General features: G+C 37.3%; 1 protein-coding gene across 21 annotated transcripts in view; it reads right to left on the bottom strand.

The window, feature by feature from the left end:
* Nucleotides 1-24,930, bottom strand: part of INPP4B (inositol polyphosphate-4-phosphatase type II B) — a 747,875-nt gene that overhangs the window by 336,603 nt on the left and 386,342 nt on the right. For all 21 annotated transcript variants that reach the window (XM_070608969.1, XM_070608970.1, XM_070608973.1 and 18 more), the window contains 2 exons: nucleotides 21,055-21,262; nucleotides 19,133-19,177 (listed from right to left, as the gene is read on the bottom strand). In XM_070608969.1, coding sequence (XP_070465070.1) covers nucleotides 19,133-19,177; nucleotides 21,055-21,142 — 133 coding nt within the window. In that variant the 5' untranslated portion in view covers nucleotides 21,143-21,262. The remainder of the gene's footprint in view (nucleotides 1-19,132; nucleotides 19,178-21,054; nucleotides 21,263-24,930) is intronic.

Genomic DNA, 24,930 nt, shown 5'->3' with positions numbered 1-24,930 from the left:
TTAGTGTTCCTTTACTTAGAGAGTGATGGCCCATAGGAAAGTATTATCTTAATAACTGAGATGGCCCAAGGGGTCCTGGAGAGACTCACTCCTCTCATCTGTACATTCTTTCATTAAAAAGGAAGGCTGTGAAGACTAATAAAGCTTCTTTTTCTTGCAATTAAAAATGAATGCTACAGCTAGGACCCCACATAGCCCAGTGGAATCATACCCTCTCCTCTGATGAAAGATCACCTCTTGTACCCTCTACAGACTCTTCTTAGGAAAAACAGAAGAGAGAAATTCATGCCCTTCAAGGGCAAAAAAGGCCAGGGTACAGGAGACAGGGTCATCTTGAAGAGAAAAGTGGCCTTATATAAACAGGAATTTAGGGAATAACCATCTAGCTTCCAGGCTCCTCCAGAGCACCATTCTTATCTTACTACCGCTAAGAGAATCAGCCGCTTCCCTAGGGTTATGCGTAAGACTCTTGCAGCCTAGAATGCAGTTTTTTTATCCACTTCTCAGATTCTTAAGGTTTGGTCAGGTTTCTCAAAAATGTCACATATATCCTTGCTCCTTGTACTACAGAAAATTAGATGCCACTAATCAACGGATATGCCAATTTAGGTTATGTTTCCAGTCCAATAAATTACTGGACTCCTTTACACAGTTTCACAGTTACCATTTTATACCAGTGATTACATCTAGATTAAATCAATTTACATCATACATTAAAAGATATATGTAACACTTAAAAAGCCTAATAGCCCCTCTCTTTCATTACTTTGCCAGTATAATATGCTTTCCTATTTTTAGTTTCTTCTGCCTTTCTGTTCTTTATACTTCCTTTCTTTCAGGAATTTTAAGATAGCAATTTTCTGAAGCCTAGGCTGCTAACCTCTACAGTTCAGATCTCCTGAGTAGATTCAGAAGACAATACTGCCTCATTCCCAGGGCACTGCATCCCCTGATAATTCAGCTGTGTGTAGTACAATGGCCGAATGCACAGCGTCCTTGCCTCATACTAATATCCACAGAATGAGAATTTCCTAAGTAGCTGGGAGCACTCTATTCACTTATGAATATTTTCTTAAGGCTATTTCTTAGAAAAATGTGTCTCTATATCATTTCGACCTGATGTAGGGCCATTAATATATATCCTTCCGTGTTCATTCTGTCTTCTCGCGATAATCTTTAAGAGTCTCGAATTCACTGAGTCTAGCGTCACATCTTGCCCTCCCTGTTCATTTAGCTTATTTTCAACTGATAGAGCCACTTTCTGTAATTTTTCTCACTTGGTATTATTTCTTTGTGTTCTCTTCTCTGCTCTCTCAGATGTCCTCTCTGACATATGTTTCTCTCATCGCTCTGAAAGATGAGGTCATCAAAGTCATCACTTGTAAATTTATAAGACTTGGGACTAGTGAGGTCAGGAATACATTTCTCTTAGCAAACCATAGCTTCTCCCTCCAGTTAAGTAACCATTTTTTAAAGCTTTGTAGAAATAAAACAAAAACGCGTTATTTTCCCCTTAACTGTGCTGTGGGAGATTTTAATTAGCACATAGTTCCCTAAAGAGTATGTAACTATGCATATGTGCCAACATAAGCAATATTTGTTGGAAAAAATAAAAAAATGTATAAAAGTTGGTGTGTAAAACTGATTAGAAAATTTGAAATTATTTTTTATTTCTCCTTTTTTTTCTTTGTCTTTTAAGGCACTGAGTTCAAAATATTAATGTTTCAAGTTCAAACTTAGGGTCTTACTTTTCAAGGAGGATAAGTATACCCACAACTTGAACCAACAGTATTAATTGTAGGTTTCTAGAAAGTCAGGGGGTAAAAAGCAATGCAGTGTTTAAGGTTGAAAGATAAGAAATCACCCAAGGGGCCGGCCTGGTGGCGCAGTGGTTAAGTGCGCACATTCCACTTCAGCGGCCTGGGGTTTGCTGGTTCAGATCCCAGGGGCAGACATGGCACCACTTGTCAAGCCATGCTGTGCCAGGCATCCCACACATAAAGTAGAGGAAGATGGGCATGGATGTGAGTTCAGGGCCAGTCTTCCACAGCAAAAAGAGGAGGATTGGCAGCAGATGTTAGCTCAGGGCTAATCTTCCTCAAAAAAAAAAAAAAGAAATCAACCCAAGGAATCGATACACATACACACACAAACTAAACGAACCAACCAACCAACAAATAAACAAAGACGCTGAATGAAAGAATTTCTTAAATATTCTGAAATAATCCTAGATTTTTTGCTCCTATACTACAACAATAAAATGTGAATATCGTACAAATGTTAAGGTTGTTCTCCTTAAGACAGTAAATAAAGTATGCAAAAAAGATGGGAAACATGGGGGTGGGGGTCAGGAGGCACAATTTACTACATACTTACCACGTGCCAGGTGGCATTAGGCTTAAACTTTTCATGTGTTAGCTCATTCCCAGAGCAATAATGGCCTATTGCTACCTCAGAGTTCTATTAGTGCCATATCCATATTTTTTACTAATCAGTCAGTCAGATTTGTAGATCACAACATATGGCTCAAGCAGGAAGACTATTTTTTATTTATTTTGTACCAATAGCTCAGAATTCAGCAGTCTGAGTTGATTTTTTGACAATAATGTCATTCTTCTCCGTCTGGTCCTCTGCATGTTCAATGGTGATTTAGCTTTGTAATGAGAATTTAAAGACTCAACACTCTGATAATAGAATCCAAATAAAGCTTGAGGAAAGGATGAGACTAATGCCACAGGGAGGAAGCAGATGACAGAGTTATTGAGGAACATGGGTATTAATTTACAAGAGGGAATTTAAGAGACTCTGTTATAGAAATATTGCTTTAGAATTCTTGCTACATTGAGATCTGAGCACCAGGGCTCCTAAATTTCATTATAACTGGATTCACTTATAAGTTATATTGATTTCCTTGATATAAAAGGCTAGATTCAGCTTGTTGAGCAATAGTTCCTGAAATAAAATTTGTGACTTTTTTCCCCCATTACAGAACAATATAAAAACATGCCACCATAATTTATGTGTCTCTGTGTGTACGTGAAATAAAAAACATGTTGCCTTTTAAAAGAAAAAAAATGACTGGGAAGATGAAATTCCCTTCTTTAGTTGGGAACATCATACACACTAAAATAAACAACCCACTCAGTACCCGTTCTCAATTTAAGTATCATTGAAGAATCCAGAGAGAAAAAAAGAACCTCTGCCTGGAACAATGGTGCTCTCGGGAAACGCTCTTTGATTGTCTGTGCTCTGGAGCAGTGAACATGCCCGCTGTACAGCAGACAGCATATTTACATATGAAAAGAACAAATTTGGTTCAAATCACTGTTGTCATACCAGAAGACTCGCATTCTCCAGCTTGTCCCCTACTCCCTCAGCTTCTCTCATGTCAATCCTCAGAAAATTCTATTTTGTCTTGTTTTCACGAATATTACCCAGGTGACTGAGACTCCCTCCTCAAACAATTGGATTAAAAACAAGCCTATGCCCGCATCTCTTCTGGTTTTGATATCCCACGCTACGTCCCGTAAACACACACTGGTCTGGCATCAGCATCTAATGTTGCATACAGACTTGGCTCTTTACGTGCATGCTCCAAATCCACGATCGACTTTAGAAACAAGTGCTTGCTGTTTTCTGCTGCTCTTTTCAGCAGGAACATATGTGCTGCTTAAGAAAGGATGAAAATGTTATTCCAAGAATGGAAGCAGGTCCCTCTGAATACTAAAAGAAATATTGTGAGTCAGTTAATGGAAATCTGTAGTGTTAGAACTAGAATCACAGAAGTAAGAGGAAGAAACAGGGAACAACCTTAAGCCTTTTACTCACCCAGAGGCCAAAGATGACAACGTTTTTCCAGAACTACCAGTTTGACATGGAAGCCAATAGAATTCCCATTCAGGACAAGCATAGAGCCCTCAGTGGATCGAGTAATGCGTGTGGGTTAGTGGGGAGAGGCTGCTTCCCTGATTTACTTCTGAACCAAAAGATGAGGCCAGCATGGTTAGTAGAGACAGTGAAGTTACAGGAGGGGCGGCAGGAAAGGCAGGGCCTGAGCTATGAAAGGTGGATGGCTAAGAGAAGTGTGCTCAAAGTTTCTAAACTCCAACTGAGGACACAGAATGATGTCTTGGAGGTATTTGGGGGTCTTTAAGGAAAAGTAAAGGAAATAGGTGGCTGGCCTGTTGCCTTCAGGGGTTGACAGTCTCCTGAGGGATTCTGAGGTCCACATGTCTGGGCAGGAAGCAGCACGCAGTCTGAAAAGCAGTTGTTCTATCTGGATGATTTCACACGCAACACATTGACTCATGGTCTAGGTTTCACCAAATCTTGAATGAGGCAATTTTTAGACATGCTTTCCCAAACGAAAATGTTTTAGAAGAATTACATTGTATGTATTGCACTTAAGGGCTTAAATTTTAGAATGTAGTGCTTAAATTAAGGTGACTTTAAAAATTTTAGTAATTTTTTTTCCTATAAATGTATTAGGCTTGGTAGTTATATGCAGTATTAACAGTGTTTTTTATGAAATGGCTGTCCTTATAATGCCAAATATTTTACAAGTAGATTAAAAGTGTTAAAGTCATACACAGATAGATTAGGAAATAAGGGGAGGAAAGGGAAGAATGGGAGGATAGATAGTCTGGGGGAATAATTAACCTATCATTTTATTGTCTCCATCTAGAACATCCTTTGGGAGAGGACAAGTTTTGAAGAGCTTGAAAAAGATAAGCCCCCATTTCTCTTGAATCTCTTGAGTCAATCATATGCATGATTTTACTGCAGACAAAAGAAAAATCTCAATGTGCCTGTTAAACATAGGGCGTTACGGGTGTCAATTCTTCCATCATAAGATGGTTGACTCACAGGAAATAAAACAAGGTTGGTACAGATAAGCTAAAGCTAGAAATGACTAGTGATCCAGGAGACATGAAACAAGAGGAGGAAGACGGGTGTAGGTGAGAAAGCACATGTATGCTAGCTTGACGGCAGAAAGGGTCTAATTATTAAGAGCAAAATCCACAAGTTCAACACTATGTGGAAACAACAGATCTGATGACCTGAATGTGGGAGAGACTGGTTCTAAGAGAACCAGTTTGAAGGAAACAAGAAGCATACATCTCAGAATATTTGGGATCTCCAAGGAGAATAGTTCAAGCCTAAAGCTCAGCAGAGCACCTGCTAGCTGAATGTAGAATGCTTCAGAGCCCTAGCTACACAGGAAGTTTCAGAACCAAAGAGAAGTAGTTTACACTACCCAAATTCAAATTAAAGAAAAACCACCTTCTCAGCTCTTCCAGGACACGTGGTAGACTAGATAAGATAAGAATACAAGACACCTTCTGTTTGAAGGTCTCCTTGGCAGTTCTTACTTGCTCTGTGTAGTAAACAGCCAAAGGTTCAGGTCATAGATTCCAGTCCTGAGTGACTTTGGATTTGTTATGGAGCCTCAGTATCCTCACCTGGATAATTATAATTCTTCTCACTGAGTGCTTGTAAAGATTCAATTAAATATGAAAAAAAAGAGTTGTTAAATCCCTAATCATGTATTAATAATGCATTTCTCACATTCATATATATCAGCTCAAACACCCTGTAAAACAGGAATTATTATCCACCACTTACAGATAAGGAATCAGAGTTTCAGAGAGAGTAAGGGATTAATCCCAGATAATTGTTAAAATAATACCATTAAGCAAACACCTACACACCTAGCACCATTCTTGGTGCTTTTAAGTACACTAGCTCATTTAGTCCACAAAACAACCCAGTAAAGATGAGTTGTTCCAAGTCGTGCAGGTAGCCAGTAGCAGAATCAGGATTCATACATTCCCAGGATGGCAGTCCAGCCCATGCTCTCAAACACTGCCCTTGTATGGCCTTCCCTCAGTGTTGTTACATGTTGCAAGCTGAAACTGAAGCTCAAATCTCTGGACTCCAGCCTATTTCCACTATTTTAGTTGCCTGTTACGCTTGTTATTTGTATATGTATGTTCTTAAGAGCATCTGTGGAAGAAGATCGCTTGCTCCCTCAGGCTGCCATAATACAAGAATTCCAAAGTTACTTTGTGAAGAATTTTGGGCATCAAATTCTATGCAGGTAGGCAATCATCAGCTGCATAGTCCAATTCTAGAGCCCAACTTTTTCAGCTCAGCCTGTGACTGATTGTTCTTGTAAATTCTCTCTAGAAGAAGCCTAAGGCCAGTAAAACTGTATCCTTTCTAAATATAATTAGCTAACAACAAAATATCAATGATTAAATAATGGTATTCATTGAGAATTTTAAAATGAATTACTCTTTTCAAATAATTGTGTGAGTAAAAATTATAAGACATTTCAAGGGTATACATAAATATATACATTTATTTATTTTATGACGAAATTTGTGAGGAAAAAGCAATGACATTCGTGCATGCATCCACTCCATGGATATTTACTGAATGTCTAAATGTGTCCAGTATGATTCTAGGTGACAGTTTCATAGCAGTGAACAAGAAAGCAAGTTTCTTATTTTATAGAGCTTATAGTCTTGTGGGACACGAACTTAAACAAAAATAATTTAGTGAGCATTCTAAACAGGGTGATTAAATTGAGAGTGTTGGGAGACCAGCCCCGTGGCCCAGTGGTTAAGTTTGTGTGCTCCACTTCTGTGTCTCTTCTTTTCATGGATTCAAATCCTGAGCGTGGGCCTACACACTGCTCATCAAGCCATGCTGTGGTGGTGGCCCACATGTAAAATAGAGAAAGATTGGCAGCACATGTTAGCTCAGAGTCAATTTTCCTCACCAAAAAAACCCAACAACAACAAAAAATTGAGGATGTTGGGGGAAAGTGGATCAGGAAAAGCTTCTCTAATGAGGTGACGTTTGAGCTGTGACCTAAAGCATACCAAGGAGCCAGTGGAGGGGGAACAACAAATGCAAAGGCTCAAATGTTTGGCCTGTGTAAGAAGCAAAGAGAAGACCAACAAGGTTGATGCAGAGTAAGCTGGTAGATTAGCACAGATAAGGTGAGAATGGCCTGCTCCTGAAGACCCTTGTAGGATGTGGTAATATATTTCAATTTTATTCAAAGTGAAGTGGAAGCCACTGGAGGATTTTAAGCGGGGAGTGAAGAAATCACATTTATATTTTTAAAACAATTATTTTGGCTCTTCCATTAGGAAGGGACTGTGCAGGGACAAGAGCAGATGCAAGCAGACCCATGAGGACTTCCCTGACTGGCCCAGTGAGAGCTGATAGTGGCTTAGAATTGAACGACAGTGGTGGCAATGGAGAGAGGTGGTCAAATTCAGAATATATTTTCAACATAGTACTTACAGGATTTAAAGATGATTTGATGTGAGGTTATGGAAAAAGAAGAATCAAGAAAGAATTATAGTTTGGTGACTTGAGTAACTGAATGGATGGTGGTATATTTTATGGGGATGGACATCATGGGGGAAGAAAATGTTTTGGGGGACAGGAATGGGAATCAAGAAACCAAGTGTTAGCTCTCTTAAGTTTAAAATACCTCCTAGACAAACAAGTAGAGATATCTACTAGCCAGTTGAAGATGGGAGCACCTGAAAAAATGAGGGCAAGAGTTACAAATTTTAGAAACAGCCCATAAATCTTATGTAAAGCCATGGGCTTTGGAATCACTTAGAGTGAGAGGGTGTTAAAGTTTTGTGAGTATTGGGATAAAACTGGTATTCTGAATTTGGACAAGTTCTTACCCGGGAATACCTTTCTTGCTGCAACTGACTTCTGCCACCTTACCACTGCAGCTAAGAGCCAAGAGCGATCTCTTTGTCATTGGTAAAGAGGAGGTGATGTAGGAAAAAGAGGCAGAGTGGTTGAAAAGCTTTGGGCTGCAGACAAGTCACCTAGTCCCTCTGAGAGTCAGCCTCTTCCATGGTAAAACAGAGAGTACTACTATTGCCAACTATAAAAGGTCAAAGCTCAAGTAAGAAGCATCTGGGAAAAGACTGTTTTGTATAAGGGAAATGTAAAGGGACTCTTCTTTAATCCTGCATTCAACTCTACTAGGGTTCTTCTCTTCCCCATGGCATGGTTCCCACGTGGCCTAGGATACATTTGGATACCATCTGCTTGACAAAAAGGCTCACTGACAAATTTCAGCCACACAGGCAGCAGCATGAGGGGATCTTGCTCCCTCATAACCTTACTGGCTTTCAACTTTACACAAAACAAAATCACTGAATGAACACAAGGCCCTAGGCAGGCCTGATTCCTCAATTACACATAAGTAGCAACAGATGCTGCAAAGGTAGACCTGTTCCAGTGGCCAGCCGCTCTCAGTAATGAGACAACGGAGGGAAGAAAGTAATTAGGTAAATCACACAGAAAGAGAAACTGGATGGGGCTGTTGATCTTGGATAAAAAACACAAATAGAGTAGAAAGTGAATATTTTTTTACAAACCTCTAATTTAACAAATAATTTACTAAACCTACGTGGAACAATCAATTTAGGCCTGTGAAATTAAATCTGGTCAAGGATCTCCCTTAATTAAAAGCTCTTATAGTATCTTACCCAGAAAGAAATGTGACGGGAAGAATATACATAATTTATCACAACAAAATTCAGTAGTTAAACGATACAGTCGTGGCAAGAGGAAGTGGGAAGAAGAGAGCTTTGATCTCTCATATACTTTTCGTTTATTAACTGTGTCATGTATTTCAACCTCCTGAGAGTGCCAAGCTGGAATTTAGACCAATGTCAATAAGAACAGGTCCCATTCCAACTGCAGCACATATTAAATCTTGAGTTGCCAGAAACCACTACCCACAAGACAGACCTGTTAAGAAGCTCTAATTGGTTCATTTTCTCTTCTTTTAATTAAATCTCTATTTCAGCAGTACAAAAACAATATGCAGGTCTTAGATAACTTTTTATTGTCTTCCCTTTCCCAATCCTGTATATGCTTCTACTTCCTAACCTTACTTGAGCAAGTAACTCAATTCATCTCTGAAACATGAATAGTGGCAAGCACCTAGAGGGCCTGTTGTAGCAGCAGAGATAAAATGTGAAAAGGCTACAGCCTAACAGAAGGAGTTCAGTAAGGGATAGCAATTATCACACACAAAAATGCAGTGCTAAGACCTCTGTTCAAGGAAGTCCTCACTGAGTGTGATAAAGTGATTCACCCAAGGTCATATCCAAAAGCATTTGTTACATATCAGTTTAAGTGCTTTGTATATGTTAAATCATTTAATCCTAATAAGAACCTTACAAGGTAGATACTGATATCCTTCCCATTTCACAGAGAAGAAAACAGAGATTCGCAGACATTGTGTAATTTTTCTAAGGCCACATGGCTAGGTAGTAACAAAGAAAGGATTCAAACGTTGGTAGTTGGCTTCACACTCCCATCTCTCTGCTGGTAAGCTATGTTGCCGCCCCATTCAGCTTATAGACTAAAATCTGAGCCTGAAATGCAAATCCACTTCTGTTAGTTGTCTATTGTTTTTGCTGTGCTGTTGATAGATGATTGTTCTGAAAAATATTTCCTCAAAAGTCTTGCTAGTTACCCGATGCTGTCAAAATTGAGAGAGCTCAAAGACACATCGAGAAGATTCTTGTGTATGCAAACTCTGCATGGGTAGGCAATTGTCAGGGTCACAGCATGGCTACAGGGTCTGCTGTGACAGGCTCAGCCTGGCCTGTGCCTTCTCTGAGTTTCAGGTAGCATAGCCCCCAAGCCAGTAAGACTCAATTCTTCCTGATACCTCATTGCTTGGCAACCCCAGGAGCTTCCCAGGTGTAATCTGAAACTGGCCCCCATATGAGAAGGGCAGCGAGAGACTGAAGAAAGACACAGAACACTCCAGAATGGTGGGTGGCTAGTTTAATAGGCAAGGAAACTTCCTTAGGAGGCTTGGGAAGCTGCAAGACCAGTAGATCTCCACACCTGCCCACCAAATCTTAAAACTTTATATAGATGCATTAACTGGATTCAGTCACATAAACCATCCAGATAGTCTCAATACTACATTTCTATCTCAAGGCTGCATTCTTAGGGCAGCTTCTGGGAACAGGGAAGGCAAACTGAATGCACATTCCAAGGACAGGGGAGGGAGTGGGGAGCCTCCAATTGCCCAGCTCCAGCTTGCAGATCAACCAGGGTGACGTCTTCTCAATGACCTCCCTCAACACACCTACATATAATTTGCTACCAACAGAACAATGTTTAAAGACTTGTGTTCACTTAGAATTTTAAAACAAGTCCCTAATACACGTGCAATAATTGTAAAATATTGCAAGGGGATTTCTAGAGCCTTAATTTGTTTTTAGAGTGGGATTGTAAGTAATAATGAGGAAAATGTAAATGAGCATTAAATTCATTACCTTGGAAAATGAGCTTCAGAATTTTGTTTCATATATTTTGCTACTTTTTTGCCTGAAATGTTTTCTGTGTTCCTTCTAAACCAACTGAAATCCTGCTCATCCTTCCAAGTGCTACTCCACAAAGATGCTGTTTCTGATACCATAGTTACATTTAATGACTGATTTTCAGTACTTCCATAGTTTTTGGCTTATGCCTTTATTTGCCCTTATCACAATCTGCCAGGCATTATAGATGTTCGTCTCCACCACCTCCTGGAAATTCTTAGGAAGAAGAAATCAGTAAGGATGGGGTACAGCCTGATGGTTGGAAGGAGGAGCTTCAGAATCAGACAAACCTAACTTGGATTCTGATTCTGTCACTCAACTTCCACAAGATCTTTGGAAAGCTGACCACGGAGAATCTTAGATTTTTCATCTCTTGAGTGAAGGTAATATGGGACAGTATGCTCTGTACTCAGACTCCTGGGTTCAAATCTTGGGCTATTACTTTACCTGTTCATATCTAGGATTCCTTTCCTGTAAAACAACGATGATAAGAGAGTAGTAGAGCAATAATGATTTCACGTAATGAAATTGTGAGAATTAAAGTAATTAATTTAAGTAAATTATTTAGAACAATGTAGGGTGAACAAACAAACACTCAATAAATGTTAGTTATTTTTAATGTTATTATCCCACAGAGTTGTGGTGAGGAAAATACAGCATCCTGTTTATAAAGAGGTAACCACATAGTAGATGCCCCAAAAGCAGTAGCTGTTATACTGTGCAGTGACTATGATCTTCCAGTACTTTAGAAGGTGCTCCCCCAAAATTGCTGTTCAATGGAATGTGATGTTTTTTAAGGGAAGTGTCATACTGGAAGAATCAAAAAAATGGCATCGATTTATAATGAGGCAACAAAATAGGTTAAGCACAGGTCTTGTCTAATTCTTAACAGTTGCTTCTCCTGTTGCTTGACGATCATCTTGTAGCTTACATGAAGAAGTAATATTTTTATCATTAGATTAAATACAAAAATATACTTTTGTGCTTGGTATTCCCTTTAGCCAGCCCAGCATACCAAGCAGAGGGTAAAAATACTAAAGAAGATATACTAAATTCTTCTATTCTCCCACTGGAGCTTTAAAAAAGTCAGAGCTTTATAATCGTTTATGGAACACAGACCAGCAGGAGAGTAGAAGTGTGAACACAGGAGAGAACTGGTAAGTTTGGCCTCCTAAGAATTTTTTCTTTTAGAGAAACATCTAAAACAATGCCTGATTTATAGCAATTCATAAAGTCTGAATGGACCTGACATGCAGGTTAATGAAGGCCTTAGCAGGCTATAAAAGCTGCCTCTGTAAAGAGATGAGACTGTTTTTGTGCAGCTTGTCAATTTGGGCACATTTGTATGCACATTTTCAAATTCTGAACACAGAAAGCTGATCACATAATTTACAACTTTTTTTTTTTCTAACTGGGCTATTGGACATATTGGCTCTATATACAAAATCCAAAATCAGTACACATAATCTAATATACGATGTGACAGAAGAACTTAGTGTTTCGAGTCAGCAGTGTCCTGGACAAAGCTTTAACAACCAGAGAGGATAATCTCTCCTTATGGAAAGCCGCTGTAATATTTGAAGTAACCTACCTAATGACATCTTGTCATTGTACCATGACATAATGTGATAAGAGTGAATTTTAATCACTGAATTCTACGATGATACACATCCTTTACCTGGTACAGGTGTATAGTGGGTTGCTTATCCACAAGGCTTTTTGTTAATCCTCCATTTCCACAAGCAAGCACAAGCAGTACACTTTAATTTGTCTATTTAATCACACTATGTGTGGCAGAACTGACACGGCTTGCAGAGTGAATGTGAAGTTAATTTCTTATAAAGCACTTGCAAACACTGATGTTTCTATACATATCGCTATTCCCAAAGACCAGGAAGCAGATGAATGAAGAATCCTATTTGAGAACAGAGTTTTCATTTTCTCTTCCAGGAAGACAAGCTGGCTGGTGTTTCTATATGTAGCTTGGTTTGATAATAAAGTATTTCTTGCATGCCTTTTGTGTGCACGTTTTCTGAATTTGGAGTCTCTATCTTGTTCCAAGCACCAAGCATCTGTTTATGCTGCTCTCCTGGTCCAGAATGGGATTCATCCTTTTCTCTTGCTATTTGAATCCTGTTTTCTTCCTTCAAAAACTAGCTTTAATCTTCCTTAAGAAGCCTTTCTTGACTACTCCTTCCCATACTAGTTTGATCCTTTACACAATCTCTTACATTCATAGAGACTGAAAAACAGCTCAGCTTTGAAGAGTCTTTTAATGACTTTAAGGATCTTAGTTTGACCTCTCTAATTATACTATGGGCTAATTGAAGGAAAATGGCAGAATTTTACTCCTTCACATATGCCCCTTTTCTTGTTCAGCTTATTCAGGTTCTTTATTTATTGCTTCTTTTTAAAATTTTTTTTAAAGATCGGCACCTGAGCTAACATCTGTTGCCAGTCTTCTTTCTCCTTCTTCTCTCCTTCTCGTCCCCCTTCTCCTTCCCCTCCCCCTCCCCCGCCTTCTTCTCCCCAAAGCCCCCCAGTACATAGTTGTATATTCTAGTTGTAGGTCCCTCTGGTTGTGCTATGTGGAACGCCACCTCAACATGGCCTGATGAGTGGTGCCATATTGGCACCCAGGATCCGAACCAGTGAAACCCTGGGCCATCAAAGTGGAGCTTGTGAACTTAACCACTCAGCCATGGGGCAGGCCCCCCAGGTTATTTATTTTTAGAAAACCTCAAAACATCTGATTGTGACATTTATACAGGCCCATTACAGAGATTTTGGAAGATACAGGAAAGTATAATAAAGGAGATAAAAATTCTACCAACTTGTGATAACCGTGGTTAAGGACACTCATACCTGTTCTCCCCATCTTGTTCTTTTGTACACACAGACACAGAGGGTTAAGTAAGGGTCATGTTGTACATGTAGCTTGTTATCCTGCTTTGACAACTTTTATATTCTCTTGTTTGATGAAATATTCTTTTGATAGATTATTTTTAATGACTATGCAATATTCCATCTTAAGAACATATGTTTCACTTTAAAAATTAAACAACACATGCTGATTGGCTCTGAGTTGGGGATGAAATACAGTGGCCTGAACTTTCCTTCATCCATTTTGAATTTAAGGTATTAGGAGAAAAGTCAAAAAATGAGATGGTAAAACAAAAATCAAGAGGGTTAACTGTCTGAAAATGTGTGACAATATACCACCACACTGCAGAGATAACTGTGATGTACCTGTACGTTGCCTACTATTGATTTGTATCTGTGAAAATTTCCACAAATTTACTATGAAAATTATAGCAGTTAATGCAGACTTATCAGTTTTAGAGAAAACTGAAAAATAAACTAAGGTTCTGTTAAATAATTTGAGCCTCAGATTAGTCTTATTTTAAGTACTAATAAAACACATATGGGATGAGTTGGTATGTTTTAACTGCAAGAGGAAAGAGTCTTTGGAAAAAATTATTCCATAAGATTATATAGTGACTTTTAAAACCGTGTCACAAAAGCCAAAGGATCTAACAATCAGGTGGCCTTGGATCCCATGCATCTCTGTCCCTTACTAGAGGCTCACTAAAGGGTCAGGCCTGACCCTATTATCCAGACTGCTGGGGCTGGGGGTTGGTAAGGGTGAGAGTGAGAGGGGACTAGAAGAGGCGGGGGGAGTAGGATCTTACTGGCTCAGTACCTCTTTTATCCTACAGTTGTCCTACTCTGACCTTGGGATTCCAGTAGTCCAAGCACATGGTCCTTCCCTCTTCTGCCATTTCCCCTGTGGCTCTTTTTGCTTCAAGACCAGATCAACTTATAACTCGGTCTCATGCTTCATCAAACCAGCAACCCAGTTTACCGCCTTTGAACCCCAGGATTCCCGTTCTTACGACCCTATTTCCTGCGCATAAATATCGACCAAAGCCCGCTCCCCCCTGCTTGGAAAGTCACCTGGGTCTTCTGTTCAGTACAGACGCTTTCCAAATCGGTACCCGCAGCCAGCTTAAGTCCCTATGCATACAGAGGCCTTCTTTGACCTCTAAATCTAAAGCAGGTCTTCTAGTCGCAAGTTAACTGCCTGGCCCCCAGGGATGTTCTGTACAGTGGCCCTGTTTACTGTCTACACAGAACTTAACACAACCTGAAAATACTTTATCTACAAGCTTTCTGTGTTCTCAATACAATTTGGATGAATGAATCGTTTGTACTGGTTAGAGATTTCACTCCAGTGCCCATGTCCTCACATTCCTTTCATAATCAATCTGGAGGCTGTTGATGTGCACAAAATACATCTTTTAATGTGCCCTGTACCTGGTCATTTGGCTTCCACTGGGTATCAGTTCATCAAAGTGTAAATTAATTTCAAGAATAACTTCAAAATGTCAAAGAAAGAACACAAGGACCACAGGCAAACACACACGATATTATTTCCTATGTATCTAATATACATTAGTGCCTATTGTTTTGGATTTATAATATATGTGATATCCATATAAAATATGAAAATATATTGTTATAAGTACTCTATTGACTCTGGAGATGGTAAATGGAGGCACATGATGATAAACACTATAAGCATAATTGGGTGGATGAGTTTAAGAAATTTCTCACAGAGATTTCTTTTATATCTTTGTCATAATTAGTCTTCTGTAGACGTTTTCCACAATGGATTCAAGAAAGAAATGTAGCCAGATTTTAAGAAATTATCTCTCTTCTTAAATGCCAGCTTTGTTGAAATGAAAATAATTTTATTAAACCATAATCCAAATCTGTTTTCTCTTAGGTTTTTAATTATTTCTTTCTTTGTGAAAATAAAAAGGGTATCAATACGCTCAAAGGAAACAATGAAAGAGATGTGGAAGCAGAGTTTCGGGTGTAAGGGTGAATTATATAATTCAAATGCAGTAAACCATTAGAAACACAGTTGACAATGGCATGAGATACTCATTTTTTTCAGTACATGCTTATCTTGTGCTAACAAGACATTTTTAGGCAATTAGCTTGCTCAATTGACTAAGCATCTCCTACCTCATTTACTTGAATAAAGATATGCAGCAGAGAAACTTCAGCAAGAGACAATGATGATATAGTGGCATACAGACAAGGCAGAAACAAGTCTTTGCCGGAAAATACCTTATACAAAGCAATATACCACTTGGCAAAATTAGTGTGCTGTTTTCCCAATTTGAAAAGCAAAGCCATTGAAATTCTCAGTTTATTTGAATACTTGTGTAAAAAAATAGAGAATCAAATATCAAAAATTTATTTGGAAAATTAGGTGGAAAAAACCCTCCTACCTTGTTTCTTCTATATTTTTCCTAGAATTATTTTTTGTTTTAAGACAGTTGGGTTTTTTCTTATTAAATAAATATGCACATTCTTAAACAATGACACAAATATTTAAGAAATCATTCTTTCATTACTCATTATGAAACCAAGTTAACCATATAACAGGTGAAGTCTTAAAGAATTTGTGGGATTTAAAAAACCCAAAGAAAAAAAGTGTTAAAAATAATACAGTAAAGTCTACAAGGGTTTAGGTGTAATGTCTTTGAAAGAGTAGTTTTTTAAAAAACTTCTTCAAGAAATAGTATAACTGAGAATCCTAACGTACTAAGAAGCATAATAAACAGTATGGGGAATGTATCTTCCAAGATCAATAGCACAATTCCCTGAACAATCTAAATAACTTTCTTTGTTTATTCATCAGGCATTTCTTGCCACTTTATAAGATAAAATTATTAGTTAAGAATTCTAGTGTATTTTTTGAATAAGCATAAAAAAAGAAAATTGAGGGTTTTCTTTTAAATGAGAGGAATATTATTATGGATGTATTCTTGCAGCTGCTTAGCTCTTGGATCTACGATTCAAAACCAGAAATATAAGTGACAACAGCATTGCTACTGAACTTGACTGGGCTTTCAAAACAAACAGTATAGTTAGGCCCTGGAGCAAGACTGATAACCTTAATTGAAATAAAAGACAGGTGTTTGGCCCAAGCACACTGTCTCTGGAAAACTGGCCACCACCGTGTTTGCCTAACTCCAGTTGCTTCTGCCTTCTTCAGACTCCCCCTGTTCTCCAGGATGCAAATAACAAGGCTTTGTCTGTTTTTTGAAATACACTAAATCACTCTAACAAATCTTCACTTTTCAGAAGTCCTCTCAAAAAGGTAAAGAATGAATCTCTTCTCTTAAAAATGAAAGTTGAGGGCTGGCCTGGTGGTGAAGTGGTTGAATTTCCTTGCTCCACTTCAGCAGCCTGGGGTTTGTGGGTTCAGATCCCAGGCACGGACCTACACACAACTCATCAAGTCATGCTGTGGCAGCATCAAAATAGAGGAAGGTTGGCACAGACGTTAGCTCAGGGACAATCTGCCTCAAGCAAAAAGAGGATGACTGGCAACAGATGTTAGCTCAGGGCCAATCTTCCTCACCAAAAAGAAAGAAAAAAAGAAAGAGGGATAAAGGAAGGCTCAGGTAGCAACAGTTACAGCCAGTGAGTCAATAGGTGCCTAGGTTTCTTTGGATCCTCAACTCCCTTTCTGAAAATGAGTTATTTTTATATCTGACAACAGCTGAGAACTCTCTACAAAAAAAAAAAAAAAAAGTATAGCTTTATTGGTGTTATCACAGAAGTTCTTTGAGTTTTTACATTTCTGTTTCTCAATACTAGGGATAATAAAAAATCTAGAATCCTTAAATTATAGCACCTTATAGCTATATTTGTAACAAAATAAAATGTTAAAAAAATTATACCAAAACCAAGAACACTGACAACACTAAATGCTGGTGAGGATGTGGAGCAAAAGAAACTCTCATTCGTTGCTGGTGGGAATGCAAAATGGTACAGCCACTTCAGAAGATAGCTTGGCAATTTCTTACAAAACTAAATATACTCTTGCCATATGACCTAGCAATTGCACTCCTTGGTATTTACCCAAAGGTGTAGAAAACCTATGTCTTCAAAAAACTTGCACATAGATGTTTATAGCAGCTTTATTCATAATTGCCAAAACTTGGAAGAAACCAAGATGTCCTTCAGTAGGTGACTGGGCAAATAAATTGTGGGACATCCAGAAAATGGAATATTATTTAATGCTAAAAGGAAATAAGCTATCAAGCCATGAAAAGAAAATTAAGGAAACTTAAATGCATATTACTAAGTGAAAGAAGCCAATCTGAAAGGGCTACAGACTTTATAATTCTAAGTGTCTGATATTTTGGAAAAAGCAAAACTATGGGGAGAGTGAAAAGATCAGTGGTTGCCAAGGGTTAGAGGAGAGAGAGGGATGAACAGGCAGAGTACAGAGGGTTTAGAGCACTGAAAACACTCTGTATGTTACCATAATGATGGATACATATCATTATATATTGTCCAAATCCATAGAATGTGCAATACCAAGAGTGAACCCTAATGTAACCCATGGACTCGGGGTGATAATGATGTGTCAACGTAGGTTCATCAATTGCAACAAATGTATGAATCTGGCAGGGGATGTTGAAAAGAAGGAGGCTGTCTGTTTGTGGCGACAGGGTTTATATGGGAAATCTCTATGCCCTCTTCTCAGTTTTGCAGTGAACCTAAAAGTGCTCTAAAAATAAAGTCTATTAAAAGAGAAAACAAACAAAACAAAAAAAATAAATTATATATAACTATTGTCCTAATAAATTATGCTTCAAAATGTAATATTATGAGAAAAGGATATAAATTTAAAAGCCATTTTATTATATAGTAAAAACACATGTTGCTAAAATAATTGGGACTTCACCAAAAACCACTATGGGTAGTGAATGTATATATTTCAATTTGCCCATAACTTTATTAAATATGTATATTAATTTTAAAGACTTGGATACTAAAATATATCTACTCTCTGTATATGAAATTGAACATATACATGTATGATTCTATAAAACTTCATTACAAAGAAAAATGTAAAGATACTGGTGACCTTTCATAATATTTTGGAACCATGAGAGGAAAAAAAAAATAACCTCTTTCTAAATAGTTCATATCAACCATATTTTTACCCTCTTTAAATACTATTTTGCAGCTAAGTTACTAATAGCATCTTGCAGTCATACCTGCTTCAAACACAAAGCAGGTCCCCCTCACGAGCTAAGTAGTGGGTCACCCTGAGTGCACATTTTTAATTCATTCTTGAAAAAAAGTTACAAATTTCTACTTGTGACAGACTTTTAGAGTTGCTTAAGGAAGTCAAAGTTTTGAATTAAATTCTCAAATGCCGAGGATCTGCCCACAAAATCGAGATGGAACAGGAGGAGGACATTTTTGAGTGAGTGAGACTGAAAGAGAGAAGAATCTTGTAAATGCCGTAAAGGAAAACTCAATGTCAGGCCAGTCTCCAGCCCAAGGAGTAAATAATTAGGCACATGGATTTCCAGAAACATTGATTAGCAACAAAATCCAGTCACTGCATGAGAAGGAGTGCTGGGCACTGAATTTGTGGTCTGCAGACCTGGTTGTCAGACACAACTCTGTCACCACTGAACCCTATGTCCTTGGGTGGTGAAATGACCTACTCTTCAGCTCAGATTCTTTACTTATAAATTAGAGAAAATACTACTTACCTTATAAAATGAAAGTTTTTATAGAGCAAAGTTCATAAAAGTTTGTAAAAGGTACGCTATAAGTCAGGTACCTACAAGTTGCAAACTGTATATACAAATTATTATTATAATAATAAATAAGATGGAATTCCTTACCAAGGATGAATTCCAACTGTGGTTCATTTGGAGTCTTCTGAATACCTGTAAATAATAGGTACAAACTCAGATGAAAGATATTTAACTTATTATCATAAATATATCAATGAATATTATCATGTTTCACTCTGCCCAGAATGTAGAAACACATTATTTGGCAGAATGAATAAACTCAGTTAGTCAGACTTATAAGCAGTTGGTTTTCAGAATGGAACATAATATTTGTAGCAGAATGAGATATGACTAAAGATTTGACTGATCTATTTAGCTCTATGGCAGTAACGAAACTCAGAAATACTGTTTTTGTAAGCTATGACAAGTTCAAAACATTTTTCAGTGGCATCTGTTTCTTTTGGATGCATAGAGACTGAGCAGGAACCTTCAAAAAAGATGAGTTCCCCAAAGTACTCTCTTAGATAGATTTTTCTTTCAAACTACTTGGATCTGCTATAAATAGAAAATTATTAATTAAAAAGATATCTCTGATTGGGTTATGAAAGACATGATAGTGGTTATTCTGCCAGTTTTTTGATAGCTCAAACCAACATTCTGTTAAATATTTCTATTCCTTTTTTGGAGATTTTTAAAAAATCCAGTAACATGGCTAAATAATTTAAGATGAAGTGGGCTGGAAAGTGAGTCTGAGACTAAAGGTAAGGAAGTGGGAAGACGTAATGGTTAAGAGGTAGAAAGATCAGACTGTGGCAAGTAACTAGGTCGTAGGTAGATGCCCGAAGACCACACACAGTGCAGGGCCTTCCTAAACAAAAGCGGATGAGGACCGGGGTGCCATTTCTTACAACCCATGGGTGGCCAAGGCAGCAAAACCAAAATGTATGGAAAAGTAAACCATTTGGCAATAAACGTAAGAATATTATAAGAATCCTTTCCTTGTTTATTTTTACTGGTGCATTGATCAGGTACAATTTAAATTTACTAGCATTTGGTCACTAATATATTGTTAGAACCATCTCTTTGCATAAAAATCACTCATTTTTATTCATAGAGTTCACTTTTTTTGCAGAGTAACCATATTTTTTTCTCCTGCTGACATTTAACCATGCTATGGTTAACAATTTTAGACTTTCCAACAGGGGTTAGAATGACAATCATTAGGTAGGTCTTTGTGCATTTCAAATAGCGTGGATTTTTAAAAAGGTTATTAACAATTAACTCTGCTGTAAGCTCTGACAGCCAAAGTTCTCAAAAAATGCATCCAGCCAATACCACTTTCTAAAGATTATTTTTATAATGTAAATTAAGCAAGAGGTTGGGCATATGTTTGCCAGTGTTAAATAATTGAGCAATAGGAATCTTCTGAAAAGAAAAGATAACGACACAATTCATGCTAAACAATAAAACCCAAACCCTGGAATTTTAAACATGAGAGAATACATACATTTCTTCCCATAATTTTAATTACTTGAGTAGAACAAAAACCAATCTTAATGTTTAAATGCGAATCTTGGCCAAATCTCCAAGCTTGCTCTCTTTATGTAACTTAGCACTCTATGGTATGGCAGCAACAGTCTAAGCATCTAGTGTAACCATTTTGCCCTAATGTCTTTGGTTTTAAAGAGAAAATTTCTATGTTCCAAAAAATAATTCCACATGAGAGTATATCAATGCTAAATAGAAGGTGTTCTTAAAAAGTATTTATTAGGGTCCTAATGAATATTCAGGAACTTTGATTCTGCTATTTGATATGTAACCATTTCATGGACTATCATTTATCTCATCCAAGATAAAAGATGAGAGGCATAGCATAGATTCACAACACCAAAATAAATAGCACAAAGGAAAAAGTTTAATCTCACGCTATTTGCAAGAACGCGCTTCTGTGAATACACATGCATGTGTCTGTTTAGTACACTCAATTTGCATTTTCAGAGAGTTACAAGAATGAGTGCGCACATACTTACTTGTGAACTGAAAGTCCCCAGTATCATTTGCCGGTGTGGGAAGAAAGTGCTGGCCTTCTTCTGATGCTCCTTCCTCTTTGATTTCCATGATCAACCTTCACAATTGTTCAACCTTTCAAGCTTTCGTGCCGAAATGTCAGTGCCAATGATTCCTGGTTTAATATAGATGTATCTTCACACTAAAGACCTGATATCCCACTCTGAAATTCTGCATTTAGGAAACAATAGCAAAAATCTCAGTTACTTCAGAGTTCAGTATAAAGCTAAGAATAAAGGTAGATAGAGACTATAACTACCTTCCTGTCCCTCCCACTTTTACTTTTAGGACAAATGCACCCAGTTAATGTACAATAAACTCTGTATTTAATGGGTATTCTCTACGCAATTATTTTACGGTCATATGAGGAGCTTGTAAATTTTGAAATTACATTCTTTCTCTTCTGGTTCATTCTATAAAATAGCAGTTAGCTATAGGGGCTGCCAACTTAATATGCACCTGATTTAGTCGCAAGATCAGATAGCATCTTGTTAAGGCATTAGCAAGTTTTGCCAAGGTAATGTTACTATCATTCCTTCCATTAGAACTGCCCTTTATGCTCATCTCTCTATCCATCCTTGTTAGAATGTTATTGATGAGCACATAAAGATAATTTGGCATGACTCTCTTCTTCAAAGATGAGCCAACAGGTTGTACAGGCGATTTTCCAATCTCATCATTATCCATGGAGTCTTTTGCTGCTTTGCCTGATAAAGGTTTAATTGTTTAATGATTGGGGTATACGGTGAAAAGAATGAATAATAATTCTTAAAAGCCAAAGCTCAAGGGGAAATGAAAGTAACAACAAAATGATCAAAATTAGCATGGAGAAAGGAAGCTTCTCCAAGAATTTAATACCCAAATAGTTTCAAATTCATTTTGATATTTAGTATGACATACATGACCAAGAATGAATTAGAAAGAAAATCAATGTTGTTTTAAATCAAGTTACCAGCTGAATTAAAATGTATAAAAATCTTTAAATGTCTACCCAAAGTTGCTGAATGAGATAGCAGCAATCAAGTGTGCTTTGGAATACTGATTCGGTCTCCAGCTTCACAAACCCACAGCCTTACTCTTTGTTGTTCTTAACAAAGTGGCTTCATCTATAATTCAGCTTTAGTTTTTTAAGATAATCTGGCAAAAATTAAATCCAGAAAGCATCTTGAATCTTTAGAAAATAGTACAATAAAGTTGCAGACAAATACACATTTTCTTCTAAAGATACAACCAGGAATACTTTCTGGGGTAAAGGGTAAAAGGGTTACTGTGCCAAACCTGCCAATTTGAAAACTATATTTTGAGTTAAGATACTATTTTTGAATTTCTTTTTTGACAATTTAAATTTAGAAGTCTTTTTCTGATAAGGACAGACATATATTCATTGTACCACATTCTCTCAAGAACCTATGACAAATGCATTAGCGTAAGTGGAATAATATCTTTGGAAGATCATCATGCATTTGGGACTTAGATACAAGAATTTTATTAAATTCACTGTACTTCTTTTCTTCTTTTTGCTGAGAAAGATTTGCCCTAAGCTAACATCTGTTGCCAATCTTCTTCTCTCTTTTTTTTTCCTCCCCAAAGCCCCAGTACATAGTTGTATATTCTAGTTGTAACTCTTTCCAGTTCTATGTGAGCTGCTGCCACAGCATGGCTACTGACAGATGAGTGGTGTGGTTCTGTGCCCAGGAACTGAACCTGGGCTGCCAAAGTGGAACACGCCAAACTTTAACCACTAAATCATCTGGGCTGGCTCAAATTCACTATATTTCTTGACCAAAGACTCAACCTCTAATCCTGATCAGTCATCTTAAAAACTGACAAAGAGACTTAAGTAAGGTAATATGAATGAATTTTAGCAAAATAACCACTCTGCACACTAATGGTGAATAATTAATAAAATAAAAGTTAACTCTGTGTGTGGGTGTGTGTGCACTTGCATAATTTGGAGGTCAGTGGAGAAAACTGAAGATGCCTAAAAAGACTCATTAGTATGATCCCATTTTAAGTATACTATCCATTCAAAACTAGTTCATTTACTGAAAAATAACTTCTTGAATTTTAGAAAGAATGAAGCCAAAGGATTATATGACAATCTCTTATGATTCTATTAATTTCCGTTCTACATTTGTTGCATTTGAGGACAAATTTGACATTTGATACTTGTTACCAAGGCACATACCTCAGAAGGAAGCAGTTGCATTACTAGAAAGCTCTAGAAAACCACTGCATTTCTAGCTGGTAAATATAGCATTTACCTATGGTTACGGTTAGGTACAATAGTTCCCTTTCTGTGTCTCTTTGGAAATTTTTTGGTTTGGAGATCACGCAAAAGAATAGATTGAGGCTTTTACATACCACAAATATATTTAAAACAGATAGCTAGAGAGACTAAACTTAATTCTTAGAGCAGAAAGAAGCCACACTAAATATACTTTATGCAAGAGAGTGACATAACCATATGCGGTTTTTAGAAAGTTTACTGGGTGTCAAAGTAGAGAATGTACTGGAACGCAGCAAATTGATATGGAAACCAATAGTTTGGTGGTTATTTTAATATTCTAGGAAAACAAAATAATAAGGAGGATCTAAGCCAAAACAGAAGCAGATGATTAGAAAAGAGAATCTGAATTCCAAAGAAACTTATAAATAAAATTACCTGGATTTGATGATGGAATTAGATGTGATATCAGAGTTGAGAATGAAAGACAGGAATTCAGGTGAAACCCCGTAAACTATGAGCCACTAGGCTAACTGGAAAATAAAGAAGGAGGAATTTTAGTCAAGGATGATGAGTTTAGTTTTAACCATGTTATTTCTGAGGTGCCTTAAGATATTCAGAAAGCAGTTGAACACATAGGTCTACATCTCATAAGAGACATTAAGGCTCTAAAAGTATATTTTTGGAAATCGTTTGCAAATGGTTGAAATCAAAGGAACACGTGAAGTCACTGAAAGAAACTGAACGTAGTGAGAAGAAGGAAAGACTGAGGATTCAACTTAAGGCACAAATTATTTAAGGGAGCAAGAAGAGAGGTTAGTTGGTAAAGGTACCAGCAGTGATAGGAGGAGCAGCAGACAGAAACAACTGAGGGAAGAATGTCATCACTTCACTTAACTGGTGTTTCTCAAGTAAACAAGATCATTGGGCTAAGAGATGGCTAAACTTTTTTTAAGAATAGGGACTCTTGAGCCTATTTAAATGCTGAAAGAACATAGCTAGAAAAACAAAAGAAGAATTGAAGATTAAGGAGAAAGGAAGATGACTGATAGGTCAAGAAAAACTCTAGATGATACAGTCTGCTGTAATGAGAGGAAGAGGAGTGAATAGAAAATGAGATATGATCTAAAAAGTAAGGGACAGAAACTTGAGAGTGTTCTCCCCAATGGTCTCATTTTTCCTCTCAAGAAAAAGGCATATTTATGAACTATGGATAAGGAGAGATTTCTCAACCTGACTTCAAAAGCACAGTCCATAAAGGAAAAGATTAAAAAATTTGACTATATTAGAATAAAAATATTCTGTGAGCAAAAGATACCATAAAAAGTAAGATAAATTACACACTGGGAAAATATATTTGTAGTACAGACGTTTTCAGCTTCTGTTTAAGATGTACAAAGATATAAAGAGTATTACTCCCACCATAACCTCAAAAAAAAAAAGTTGAATAATATACAGAATTATAAGTTTTCCTTAACTAATCAGAGGAAAGATAGATGCCTGCACAGAGCAGAGCTTCCTTCCATGGGAGGAAGAGATGTCAGGCCCTAAACAAGCTGGTAATAAGAATTCAGCCACAATGTTTAATGACTTACTAAAAGTCAAAGGTGGG

The sequence above is a fragment of the Equus przewalskii genome, chromosome 2 (assembly GCF_037783145.1).
Source record: "Equus przewalskii isolate Varuska chromosome 2, EquPr2, whole genome shotgun sequence".
Lineage (NCBI taxonomy): Eukaryota > Metazoa > Chordata > Mammalia > Perissodactyla > Equidae > Equus > Equus przewalskii.
Note: the sequence above shows the minus strand (reverse complement) of the source record. Positions and strands in the feature narration are given on the sequence as shown.